Source organism: Rhincodon typus, chromosome 4 (genome assembly GCF_021869965.1).
Source record: "Rhincodon typus isolate 14 chromosome 4, sRhiTyp1.1, whole genome shotgun sequence".
In the NCBI taxonomy this organism is placed as follows: domain Eukaryota; kingdom Metazoa; phylum Chordata; class Chondrichthyes; order Orectolobiformes; family Rhincodontidae; genus Rhincodon; species Rhincodon typus.
This window is the reverse complement of record NC_063335.1, coordinates 114,696,207-114,710,051: the sequence shown is the minus strand read 5'-3', so window position 1 is coordinate 114,710,051 and position 13,845 is coordinate 114,696,207. Positions and strand designations below refer to the sequence as shown.

The window sequence follows — 13,845 nt, the reverse complement described above, 5'->3', positions numbered from 1 at the left end:
ACACTCAGCACCATGGTGTGGGCTGGTGTAGCTCAGAGTGGGACACTTGGTGCCATGCTGTGGGCTGGTGTAGCCCGGAGCAAGATTCTGGCAGCGGTATGTTGTAGCAGAGAAAGAAAAGTGGACTCTCTTTAAGTTATCTTACTTATTTTATTCTGTGAATGGCGCTTATGTATGAGCAACAGTACACACTTCTCACTATATTTTATATTGAATGCACGTGACAATAAAAGGATATTCTTTGCCGCAGTCTTTAATGCGCTGCAGGTCAGGATCATTATGAAATAGACAGGGAAGAATGTGAAGAAGAATAAGTTCATTGTAAAGCAAACAGAGGATTGTGAATGAGGTCCAGATTATCATGAAACAGGTCAGGAACATTATGAAGCAGATGAACAGCAGTGTGAAGCAGGTTGGGATCACCGTGAAAATATTACAAAACAGTGTCAAGTGGATCAGAATCGTGGTGAAGCAGACAAGGAGTGTGAAGCAGGTTCAGAGGAATGTAAAACTGTAAAATGAGCAGAAACTCTGAGAACTAACATTAAGAGAACCATTCAACAAGATCTAACTTTTTAAATCTTTTACTGCAACGAGGTGAAATTAACATAATTCAAACATTAACAGGGGAATGATTTCTGAAATAAAAAGGTAACTTTCACTTTAAATAGTTGATTTAAAAAGCATATACCACATAGCTACCCACAGTTCTTCCCACACAAATTTGAGACCATGTGCAATCTCACAGCCAGTGAGAACAATTTTTGAGTTATATTGACCAGCAGCCATTTCTCGTCCAAAGTCTCCACACATGGTTACTATTGTCAAGGCACATATGTAAGTTTGGGTCATGACCATCTGAAAAACACCGAATTTCCAGGCATTCCATTCCCCAATCGTGGTGGAGTCTGGTACCACTTCAACAGCAACAATGAGTATTCTCAAAACCAATCTAGCTATGAACAGAGGTTGAGTAGATTAGGATTATTTACATTAGAAAGATGGAGGTTGAGGGGGGACCTGATTGAGGTCTACAAAATCACGAGAGGTATAGACAGGGTGGATAGCAAGAAGCTTTTTCCCAGAGAGGGGGATTCAATTACTAGGGGTCATGATTTCAAGGTGAGAGGGGAAATGTTTACGGGAGATATGCGTGGAAAGTTCTTTACGCAGAGGGTGGTGGGTGCCTGGAACGCGTTGCCAGCGGAGGTGGTAGAGGCGGGCACGATCGCGTCATTTAAGATATATCTAGACAGATCCATGAATGGGCAGGGAGCAGACGGATACAGATCCTTGGAAAATAGGCAACAGGTTTAGATAGAGGATCTGGATCAGAGCAGGCTTGGAGGGCCGAAGGGCCTGTTCCTGTACTGTAATTTTCTTTGTTCTTTGTTCAATCCCTTCCTCTCCATTGTCTTCAGTCTTCTACGTCTCCCAACAGTATAGTACTCACAGCAGTGCAGTTCCAGCTCTATTTTTATAGAGAAAAATAGAGTTAATTTTTCAAGTTTGATATGGCTCTTTCTCAGTTCTCTGTGTTTGTTTCAGATTTCTAGCATCTGCAGTATTTTGTTTGTACTCTTACAGACTTGCTTCATCATCAGGATCAGTTTGAAGGCTGGCAATAAGAAAAAAAAAATCCTGAGACAGCCCTGTCTTGTTTCCTTTTCACACAAATTTCTAATCTTCTGAACTGCCAAGCAAGAGACATATTACAGGATGGTCCCAAACCACTGCAATTAGCTTTTTACAAGCATACGAATCAGAAGCAGAAGTAGACCATTCAGTCCTGCTTTCAAAAGATCTTGGCTGATTTGATTGTAACTTCAAATCCATATTCCCAATTACTTCTGATAACCCTTCACCCCTTTGCTTAACAACAGTCTATCTACATCTGCCTTAAAAATATTCAAGAAAGATTGGCTGGGTGGTTAACAGTGAGGAGCAAGGTGTTAGGTTAGAGGAAGATATAAATGGATTGGTCAAATCGGCAGATCAGTGATAGATGGAATTTAGCCCTGATAAATGTAAGGGGGTGCACTTTGGAAGAAATAACGAGACAACGGAGTACTCTGTGAATGGTAGAACAGTAGGAAGCTCAGAGGGACGTTGGGATCCATGAAGATAGGCAGGTTAATAGGCTAGTTAAGAAGTCATATGGAACATTTGCTTTTATCAGTCATGGCATAGATTATAAGAGCAGGGAGGTCATGTTGGAGCTATACAGAAATTTGGTTGGGCCACAGCTGGAGTATTGTGTGCAAATCTGGTCCCCACATCTTGGGAAATATGTGACTGTACTGGAGGGGATGCAGAGGAGCTTCATCACAACATTGCTTGGAATGGAGCATTTCAGTGGTGAATAGAGGATGGATAAATTTGGGTTGCTTTCGTTGGAGCAGAGAGGTTGCGGGAGGACCTGATAGAGATGTAGAAGATTATGAGAGGCATGGACAGGGTGTAGAAAGCAGCTGTTCATCTTACTTGAAGGGTCAACAGCAAGGGAACATACTTTTAAGATAGAAGGCAGGAGGTTTAGAAGGGAGGGTTGTGGGGTCTGGAATGCATTGCTTGGAAGGGTAGTTGAGGTGGTAACCTCACAATCTTTACTAGCACTTTAAAAGACATGGATAAACACCTGAAATATCTTAACATTCAAGGTTTTGAGGCATAGTGCTGGAAAGTGGGACTAGCATAGATTAAGCATTGTTTTGGCAGTACAGATATGATGGACCAAAAGGTCTGTGTCCAGAATCCCTGCAGTGTGGAAACAGGCCATTCAGCCAACAAGTCCTCACCCACTCTCCAAAGAGCTCATCGTCCAGACTTACCCCCCAGCCCTATCCCCCGTAACCCTGTATTTCCAATGGCTAATCCACCTAACCTATACATCCCTGGATACTATGGGCACTTTAGCACAGCCAATGCACCTAACTTGCACATCTTTGGACTGTGGGAGGAAATCCACACAGACATGGGGAGAATGTGCAAACTCCACAAAGACAGCCACCCAAGGCTGGAATTGAATCAGGATCCTGTGAACCACTGAGCCACCATGCTACCTTGTCTCTTTAATATTGTATGATTCTATAACTCTGCTTCTTCCACATTTTCGGGTAGAGAGTCCCAAAGACTCTACACCAGTGCCTCCCCACACATCTTTCACTAGCCTGGACGGGTGCATCTCCAACACTGGAGAACGTCACGAATTATTTTGGTCACAAACATGAAAATTTTAAGCTTGACGTGGTCAGGGAGCAGGGGCCAAACTAAGTCAGCAAGAAGTGATGGGTGGATGGAGTTATCTGCTTCATCTAAAGTGTTTGAAATGTTTCTTTTTAAAATCTTTATAAATTGCTCATAGAATCATAGAATACCTGCAGTGCAGAAAGAGGCCATTCGACCTAACAAGTCTGTTCTAACCTTCAAAAGAGCATCCCATCCTCATGGATGTGATGAGACAATATATCAAGGTTTGTATTCAAACATCTCCAATGGCATGAAACACCTTGATCATCTCATCAGTTACTAAAAAGATATTTATCTCACATTACAGGCGATAAACATAAATGTTGGAAAAATAAGATGAGGCACAAATATATAAACTAGGCTTTTTTTTCTTTAGAAAAAGAGGGTTTTTGAGAAGTTGTTAAATTCTTTGTGCACATTGTGAAGGAATAAAATCATAGTTTCACTTGACGCAAAAACATTTGAGGAAATACTTTAAATAACAAAGCTGTCATTGGTATCTTGATCCTTGCGTGACACCCAAGATCAAATTGCATGGCCCTTCCCCTTGGCAACTTGCTTTCTAATCAGCTCTTTGCTCTCTGAGTGCTGTCAGTTAATGATTTTTTCTATTCTGCATTTACCCTTGCTTTAAAGTTTTCTCAATCATTAGTATCTGGATTACCAGAGGGTCAGAAATTGCAACAATTTGACATGACTTTGCGAAATAATCAGGGCAGTATTTTTAGCAATACCAGTGGAAACATCTTAGGTGTGCAATGTGTGATCCACAGTGAAAGCCTGATCCTTTACTGCAATGAATGTGAGGTCTGTGTATGCCCTCGCTGCTTGGTGGGGAACAAGCACAAAACACACAATTTCTCACCATTTGAGGAGGCCTGCAAGGAACAAAAGGTAAGTGCCTGATCTTTTATTACTTAACTCTAGTGCAGGGTGCAACGGACAAACTGGATGCAGAGAGAAGGATTGATTAGCTGCTGAGCATGTTCATTTCCTCAGATCTTTATAAACAGGATCATTGATAGGTATCAGTGTGAAATGCTGATCCACCTATATAATATAGTTGATGAGATAAAAACCTCTTTTCGATGCTTTAGTTGGTTAAACAGCAGCACATATACTGAGATTTAAGTTCCAAGTGGAGGTAATGAACCGGGAGTATAGAACCAGAAATAACCAAAATGACCGAACTGCTAAGTATATCCAAGTCAGGGGCAAAGAGAGCCACATTCGTTTATATATTCCTTACAGGAGGGGTGACCAAGTGGCATGGTTGCTAACCTGTTAATCCAGAGACCAAGATAATGTTCTGGGGACCTAACTTCAAATCACTTGCAGATGGTGGAATTTGAATTCAATTTTTTTTTTTGAAAGACCTGAGATGGAAGAGTCAATGATGAAACCATTGTCAATTGTTGGGAAAAGCTCATTTGGTTATTGAATGTTCTTGAAGGAAGGAAATTTCCTGGCCTACATATGACACTAATTCCACAGCAATGTGGTACATACTTAACTGCCACATGGGCAATAGATTTTTAAATTAAAAAAAAATTTCCTTCTGAGAACACTGGCTTTTAATTAAATAGTTTTCCTGTCAACAGGTGTAAGCTGCTCATTCAGTTGCTCTCCTAAAACCCTTGAGCCACCTTATTTAGATTTGCTTGTGATTCAATATGAGAATAAATCAGTTATAAAGCTGTTTGTAAATGTATCCTGAGTATTCTTTGTATTTTCTCCAACTACTTGTAATTCATCATGTGAGACGCTATAAGCTATGCTTCATAGAAGGAGCATCTCCAGCTTTTTGCCTCTGTAGTCCTGCTCCCATGTAATAAAATTTCAATATATTCTGTGTAAAAATCATACATAATGTTATATTTCTATGATTATTCTTTATATGTTATTCATTATTTGACTGAGGCTCAGGTGAGGGAAATAAGCACCAGACTGAGTCTGAAGTGACAAATGTAAGTAACATGTTGATGATACAAAGATAGGTATGGAACGAATTTGTGAAAAGGACATAAGAAGGCTACAAATGATATACTTCCTCAGTTCTGAGGAAAGATCACTGAACCTGAAATGTTAATTCTGATTTCTCTCCACAGCTGCTGCCAGACCTGCTGAGCTTTTCCAGCAATTTCTGCTTTTGTTTCTGCTTTACAACATCCGCAGCTCTTTCAATTTTTATATAGATAACTTCTTGATTGGTAAGAGGATCAATGGTTATAGGGAGAAGGCAGGGGAATGAGGTTGAGAAACATATCAGACATGATCAGATGCCAGAACAGACTTATTAGGCAAAATGGCCTAATTCTGCTCTACTATCTTATGGTCTTATGGATTTATGAGGCCCTATTCAGGCTTCACGTGATTGACTGATAACTGTCTCTCAGTCGGCTGGGTTCGCAGCCTTATTAAATTTTTATCTAGGTACTTAATTTTAAACATTTAAAAAGAGAAAAGGAGAAGATAAATTTACCAAGTCTATTCCCACATTGCTGCAAAATTCCAGAAATGTATACTGACTTGGTTTGAGCCTCACACTGGATGTGATCTCTCTTCCTGACTGTGTGGAGTTTATTGTTCCAGGACGAGTAATCTGGAGCCGTAGGCAAATGGTCTGGAGAGAAGGATTTAAATCCCACTATGACAGATGGTGAAATTTGAATCCAGTAAAAATCTGGATTAAAAAAACTAGCAAAATGGTGACCATGACTTTAAAAGAAATCAAGTGGGCTGCTTTTTCCTGGATGGTATCAAGCTTCTTGAATGTTATTGGAGCCACATCCATCCAGGCAAGTGGGGAGTATTCCATCACACTCCTAACTTGTGCCTGGCTTTGGCGAGTCAGGAGGTGAGTTACTCGCTGCAAAATTCCTTGACCCTTACTGCTGCTGTAGTCACTATAGTCTAGTTCAGGGTCTGAACATGTAGACAAATTAACTTTCACTATAGACATATTGGAAGTACACAGGCAACATCTGTACGTAGAGAAATGTAATGTTCATGAAGATCTTTCAGAAGAAGTCTTTGAGCTGTATTGTCAGCCCCTTCTTCTCTTGAACAAAAACAGAAGTTGCTGGAAAAACTCAGCAGGTCTGGCAGCATTTGTGAAGAAAAAATCAGAGTTATCGTCTTGGGTCCGGTGACCCTTCCTCAGATCCTTCTTCTCTTGATGCTGAGATTACTGTGTCCATCTTCTTTTACGATTTCCATCTGCAGTCTTTTGCTTATTGTTTAATTCATTTTAGTTTCAGGTTAGAAAGAAAGTGAAGGATTTGAAGAAGATTCACGACCAAATCAAGAAGGACATGATCAAGATTCCTTTGACTTTAAATGACATTGAAGTAAGCACAGACTGATTAACCTTCTATGTCCTTTATTCCTCCAGAAACTTTCAGGCTAATTTCTTCACCACTGGCTTCTGATTTACTTTTTCATTTTTTAAAAATTCTTTTTAACTTTGGAATTGCCCTGTGCCAAAGGGCCGTTGGATTCTTCACTGTGACATGTTGAGATACTCAGATGTTTCCCTTTCATACGCCAGCCATCCTGTGCTTGCTGATTATTTGCAAACTTAGGGCAGTTTCACATTATGGAATCATGCCTTGTCATCATTACCATACGAATTGTATGATCCTTTGTAGCGCAACTAGAGCTGAGTAATACAATAGGTTTCTAATCAACCTGTTCAGAGATGCTATTATACCCTCTGGAGCAGGTGGGACTCGAACACAGACCTCCTGGCTCAGGGAATAGGGACACTATCACTGCACCATAAGAGGCATTGCTCACACCTCGGAGCAAGTCAATTATAGTCACACAGCCAAAATGAAACATAGCTCCTGTCTTCATAGGGGAAGATACGACAAGTCTCCTGAAAATAATTACAATGTTCCTATGTTTCTTCTCTGGTCATGCCCTTTAAGGACTTCGAGACTGTAGAACATAAGAACATTAAACACAGCCCAAAAGGACGTGCAGGCTAGGTGGATTAGCCATGGTGGATGTGGTTGAGATGCTCTTTGAAGGATTGGTACAGACTCAATGGGCTGAATGGCCTCTATCTGCACTGTGTGGTTTCTGCGGTTCTACAGAACAGTACAGCACAGGATCAGGCCCTTCAGCCCACCAAGTCTATGCCAACCATGATGCCATTCTAAACTAATCCCATCTGCTTGCACATGGTCTCTATCCCTCCATTCTCTACCTGTTCATGTGTCTGTCTAAATGCCTCTTAAACATTGCTATCGTATCTGCTTCTACCACTTCCCTCGGCAGCATGTTCCAGCCACCTACTATCCTCTGTGTAAAATACTTTCATCACAAATCTCCTTTCAACTTTCCCCCTCTCACCTTAAATCTATGCCCCCAGTATTTGATACTTCCACACTGGGAAGAAGACGAACTCATCATCTAACTCATTTTTCTTTTCTTCTTATTATTTTCAAGTTTTAAAATCCAAATCTGAAGAATACTTTATTCTCTTCTCATGTTCTTTTCAATATCTGTGAGCTTAGCATCACTGACCTTGGTCATTCACTGTGGCTTCTCAAAACAAACCTTATTTACTCTCATTCTTCATGTTACTACCATGCTCTATGGCCTGCTCATTTGACACTGTTGTCAGGTCTACTCTAATGGTCTTACCCTCTCTTAGTACTGAATAATTCCTTCACACTCTGTTCACCCCCCATCAACTCTCTCATGACCTGTTAGGAAATCTCTTCATCTCTGTTAAATTATTCCTTGTGATTCAGGCTCGGCAATTGTCCAAATGTTGATTTATTACTCAGAAACCAATTGTGCAATAAGTATTATAGTCATGCAGTGGTATCAGATCTCACACTAGCTGAAGTTACCATGAAGGACTCTACTTCTCAAACTCTTCCCTCACCTGAGGCATGGTAACCCTTAGATTAAGCCACCACCAGTTGTCTCTCTCTCTCTGACAAGAGAGCAGCGCTCTGTACCAGTGAGACAATGGTGACTTTACCTTTACTTAGAGTTATGCAATGCATTCAAACATCCTGGTTTCTAGAAAACACAAAAGGAATAAACTTGGTCTCTGCAAATGTTACCCCTCTGGCTTTTGTGTTAGTCCTGCCCTTAGAGTCTATTCCGTGAGATACTGTGTGCCCCTTCTTTGTCAGTTATGTCACATATTGTATGCCCAGAATGTAAATTGAAGTAAGTTCTCTCTGGCCTATTGTCTAGACTTGACACAATGGCCAGCTTAATGATGTAATTATTACACAGTTAATGTGACATGAGGAACAAGGTCACCTAGACAATCACAGATAGCTAAAGAATGAAGCTTGGGTATTTCATTGTGATGGCTGACACCTGATACTCTCACCTAATGTGTTTATTTCTTTACTCTTGTTTGGAACATGGGCATCACTGGCAAGGCTGGCATCTCTTGAAATGTTTGACTCTGTAGGCTATTTTAGTGAGCAGTTAAGAGTTCACCACATTGGATTGCAACGGTTCAAGAAGGCAGTTACCTCAAGGGATGGGCAATAAATGCTGGCCAGCCAGTGGGGACCATATCTCATGAGTGAATTTTAAAAAAATGCTGTGGGTCTGGAGATACATGTTGGATAGATTGGCCATGGTTGGCAGATTTCCATCCATAAAGGGACATGAGCCAATCAGATGGATTTTTAATGACAACCAACAATGGTCACCTTAACATTAGCTTTTAATCAAATTCACATTTCATCATCTGCCATGGTGATATTTGAACCCAAGTTTCCTAGAACATAAACCCAGCGATATTACCACTGCATCAACATCTCTCCAACATTACCGGTATGTCAACTAGCTGCTAATTCCATTTCTCTAACTAATGAACATGTTACACAAATCCAAATTCTGACAATCATATCTCAGTTAACTCTGGGAGTGAAGCAAATTCCAACACACTCTGAAGAAGGGTCTAGGCCCGAAACATCAGCCTTCCTGCTCCTCTGATGCTGCTTGGCCTGCTGTGTTCATCCAGCTCTACACCTTTTTATCTCACACTCTCCCTAACATTCTCTTATCTTCTGCAACCACTTCCTCCATCCTACAATTCACTTTCTCAGCCCGCATCCTTATTTTAGTAAAAGATTTGAATTGCTTGTTGTGCAGATTATCATCTCAAAAGCAAAAGATTCTGTTGAAGAGAAGTACAACATACTTAAGGAGCTCCTGGACAATGATATGAGAGTAACAATGAGTCTAATCGAAGCAGAACGCTTGTCAATGGAGACCATTATCACAGGACAACAAGTGGACAAAGAGGCATACAGTGATGCTATAATATCTTTCATGGAAAGATTCAATGAAACGAGTGAGGATCAGGAGTGTGAGACTGTACAAGAACTACAGGTAAATATTCATTTAGATAACGACTTAATTATTAACTTAACTTTTCCCCATGCAGACGGCCTAAAGGCCGACCAGTCTCCCTCCACTGACACCCTCATCCGCTTAGCTGAACTCGTCCTCACCCTTAACAACTTCTCCTTCAATTCCTCCCACTTCCTACAGACAAAGGGGATGGCCATCAGTACCCGCATGGGCCCAAGCTATGCCTGCCTCTTTGTAGGATACGTGGAACATTCCCTCTTCTGTAGCTACACTGGCCCTAAACCCCACCTCTTCCTCCGTTACATTGATGACTGTATCGGCGCCGCCTCGTGCTCCCACGAGGAGCTCGAACAGTTCATCCACTTCACCAACACCTTCCACCCCAACCTTAAGTTCACCTGGACCATCTCTGATACTTCTCTCTCCTTCCTGGACCTCTCTGTTTCCATCTCTGGCAAACACCTGGAAACCGATATCCATTTCAAGCCCACCGACTCCCACAGCTACCTAGAATACACCTCCTCTCACCCACTTTCCTGCAAAAATGCCATCCCCTATTCCCAATTCCTTCGCCTCCGCCGCATCTGCTCCCGAGATGAGGCATTCCACTCCTGGACATCCTAGATGTCCTCGTTTTTCAAGGACCGCAACTTCCCCTCCACAGTAGTCGAAAACACCCTCGACTGTGTCTCTCGCATTTCCCGCAACTCATCCCTCACACCCCCTCCCCGCAATAACAACCAAAACAGAATCCCCCTCGTCCTCACGTACCACCCCACCAACCTCCGGATCCAACGCACCATCCTCCGACACTTCCGCCATCTGCAATCCGACCCAACCACCAAAGACATTTTTCCCTCCCCACCCTTATCTGCTTTCCGGAGGGACCACTCTCTCCGTGACTCCCTTGTCTGCTCCACATTCCGCACCAGCCCCACCACCCCCGGCACTTTTCCCTGCAACCGCAGGAAGTGCTACACCTGTCCCTACACCTCCTCCCTCACCCCCATCCCAGGCCCCAAGAAGACCTTCCACATCAAGCAGATTTTCACCTGCACATCTGCTAATGTGGTATACTGTATCCGCTGTTCCTGATGTAGCGTCCTCTACATCGGAGAAACCAAGCGGAGGCTTGGGGACCCGCTTTGTGGAACACCTACGCTCGGTTCGTGACAAACGACTGCACCTCCCAGTCGCGAACCATTTCAACTCCCCCTCCCACTCCTTGGACGACATGTCCATCCTGGGCCTCCTGCAGTGCCACAATGATGCCACCCAAAGGTTGCAGGAACAGCATCTCATATTTAGCTTGGGAACCCTGCAGCCCAATGGTATCAATGTGGACTTCACAAGCTTCAAAATCTCCCCTCCCCCGACCGCATCCCAAGACCAGCCCAACTCGTCCCCGCCTCCCTAACCTGTCCTTCCTCCCACCTATCCCCTCCTCCCACCTCAAGCCGCATCCCCATCTCCTACCTACTAACCTCATCCCGCCCACTTGACCTGTCCGTCCTCCCTGGACTGACCGATCCCCTCCCTAACTCCTCACCTACACGCACCTTTACTAGCTCCAACCCCGCCTTTTTGACCTGTCTGTCTCCTCTCCACCTATCTTCTCCTTTATCCATCTTCTATCCATCTCCCCCTCTCTTCCTATTTATTTCAGAATCCGCTTCCCCTCCCCCATTTCTGAAGAAGAGTCTAGACCCGAAACGTCAGCTTTCCTGCTGCTCTGGTGCTGCTTGGCCTGCTGTGTTCATCCAGCTCTACATCTTGTTATCTCTTAATTTTTAACTTCATGTGCAAATCCAGACCACAAGCATCAACCTCTTTCAGATTACTCCCTGTCCCATGTGCTAGTGAGGCCAGATAGAGGATAGTAATACAGTTGAATACGTGGCTAAAGAGCTGGTGTAGGATGGAAGGCTTTGGATATCTGGCAGCATCTGTGAAGGAAAAAACAGAGTTAACGTTTTGGGTCCGGTGATACTTCCTCAGAATCTTAAGGTCCTGAGACATTAAAGTCTGGATTAATTCATGGAACTACGATAGAGTCATAGAGCTGTACAGCAGAGAAACAAACCCTTTGGCCCAACTCGTCCATGCTGACCAGATATCCTAAATTAATCTGGTCCCATTTGCCAGCATTTGGCCCATATCCCTCTAAACCCCTCCTATTGATATACCCATCCAGATGCCTTTTAAATGTTGTAATTGTACCAGCCTCTGGCAGCTCATTCCATACATGCACCACCCTCTGCGTGAAAAAGTTGCCCCTCAGGTCCCTTTCAAATCTTTCCCTTCTCACTTTAAACCTATGCCGTCTAATTTTGGACACCCCACCCCAGGGAAAAGATCTTGTCTATTTACCCTATCCCTGCCCCTCTGATTTTATAAACCCGTATAAGGTCACCCCTCAGCCTCCGATGCTCCAGGGCAAAAAACCCCAGCCTGTTCAGCCTCTCCCTATTGCTCAAGCCCTCCAACCCTAGCAATATTCTTGTAAATCTTTTCTGAACCCTTTCAAGTTGCACAATATCCATCCTATTGCAGGGAGATGACCCAGAATTGCACACAGTATTCCAAAAGTGGCCAAACCAATTTCCTTTACAGCCACAAAATGACCTCCCAACTCCTATACTCAATGCACTGACTAATAAAAGCAAGCATACCAAATGCCTTCTTCACTATCCTATCTACCTGTGATGAACCCGCACTCCAAGGTCTCTTTGTTCAGCAACACTCCCTAGGACCTTACCATTAAGTGTATAAAACCTGTCCTGATATGCCTTTCCAAAATGCAGCACCTCACATTTATCTAAATTAAACTCCTTCTGCCACTCCTCAGCCCATTGGCCCATCTGATCAAGATCCGTTGTACTCTAAGGTAAGCTTCTTTGCTGGCCACTACACCTCCAATTTTGGTGCCATCTGCAAACTTTCTAACCATATCTCCTATGTTCACATCCAAATCATTTATATAAATGACGAAAAGCAGTGGACCCAGCACCGATCCTTGTAGCACATCACTGGTCACAGGCTTCCAGTCTGAAAAGCAATGCTCCACCACCACCCTCTGTCTTCTACTTTTGAGCCAGTTCTGTAATCAGACAGGGCCATTGATGAACATAAAGGAACTTGAACAAGGATTTAGGAGGGCTGGAAGGGCCATGAAATGTCCTTGTCAAGGATTAAAAAGTACCCTAAGGTATTTTATATGTATATCAGGAGCAAGAGGGTAGTTAGGGAAAGGGTAGGTCCACCCAAGAACAAAAGATGGAATTTATTCATGGAGCCAGAGGAAGTGGGTGAGGTTCTTAATGAATACTTTGCATCGGTATGCACCAAGAATACGGATGATGGTAAGATTAGGGAGTAGTATGTTGATAATCTGGGGCATGTCAATATTAACAAGTGTTGGGTCCTAAAAAATATTATGATAGTTAAGTCCCAGGGCCTGATAGCATCCATCCCAGGATACTGAGGGAGGCAAGGGAAGAGATTTCTGGGGCCTTGACTGAGATCTTTGTATCCTCTCACCACAGATGTGGTCCCAGAGAATGGAGAATAGCCAGCGTTGTTCCTTTGTTTAATAAGGGCAACAGGGATAATCCAGGAAATTATAGGCCAGTGAGCACATCAGTGGTAGGGAAATTATTGGAGAAGATTCTTAGGGACAGGATTTACTCACATTTGGAAAAGAATGGACTTATTAGGGATAGTCAGCATGGCTTTGTGTGGAGGTGGTCTTGTTTCACAAATTTGATTGAAGTTTTGAGGAAATGGCAAAGATAATTGATGAGTGTAGGGCAGTGGATGTTGATCTACATAGAATTTACTAAAGCATTTGACAAGGACCCTCATGGTAGGCTGGTCCAGAAGATTAAATTACATGAGTTAGTAAGCTGGATACAAAACTGGCTTGGTCGTAGAAGACAGAGAGTAGTTATGGAGGGGTGTTTTTCAGACTGGAGGTCTGTGACCAGTGATGTTCCGCAATGTTCCGCTGGGACCTCTGTTGTTTGTAATATATATATAAATAATATGGATGAAAATGTCGGTAGTCTGATTATTAAGTTTGCAGTTGACACAAAAGTGTTGGAGTTGTGGATAGTGAAGAAGGTTTTTGAAGAATACAGTAGGATATATAGATCAGTTGGAAAGTTGGACGGAGGAATGGCAGATGGAGTTTTATCTGGACAAGTGTGAGGTGATGAATTTTGGGAGATCAAATGC

The 13,845-nt window shown here is 42.8% G+C and overlaps 1 protein-coding gene across 1 annotated transcript in view; it reads left to right on the top strand.

Annotated features, from left to right (window-relative positions):
* The first annotated feature begins 12 nt into the window (after window positions 1–12).
* The window catches only part of LOC125482992 (tripartite motif-containing protein 14-like), a 30,010-nt gene continuing 16,177 nt past the window's right edge, over window positions 13–13,845 (top strand). Inside the window, exons 1-4 of the mRNA XM_048596207.1 lie at window positions 13–96; window positions 3,886–4,143; window positions 6,504–6,599; window positions 9,388–9,627. Of these exons, the coding sequence (XP_048452164.1) occupies window positions 13–96; window positions 3,886–4,143; window positions 6,504–6,599; window positions 9,388–9,627 (678 nt within the window). The remainder of the gene's footprint in view (window positions 97–3,885; window positions 4,144–6,503; window positions 6,600–9,387; window positions 9,628–13,845) is intronic.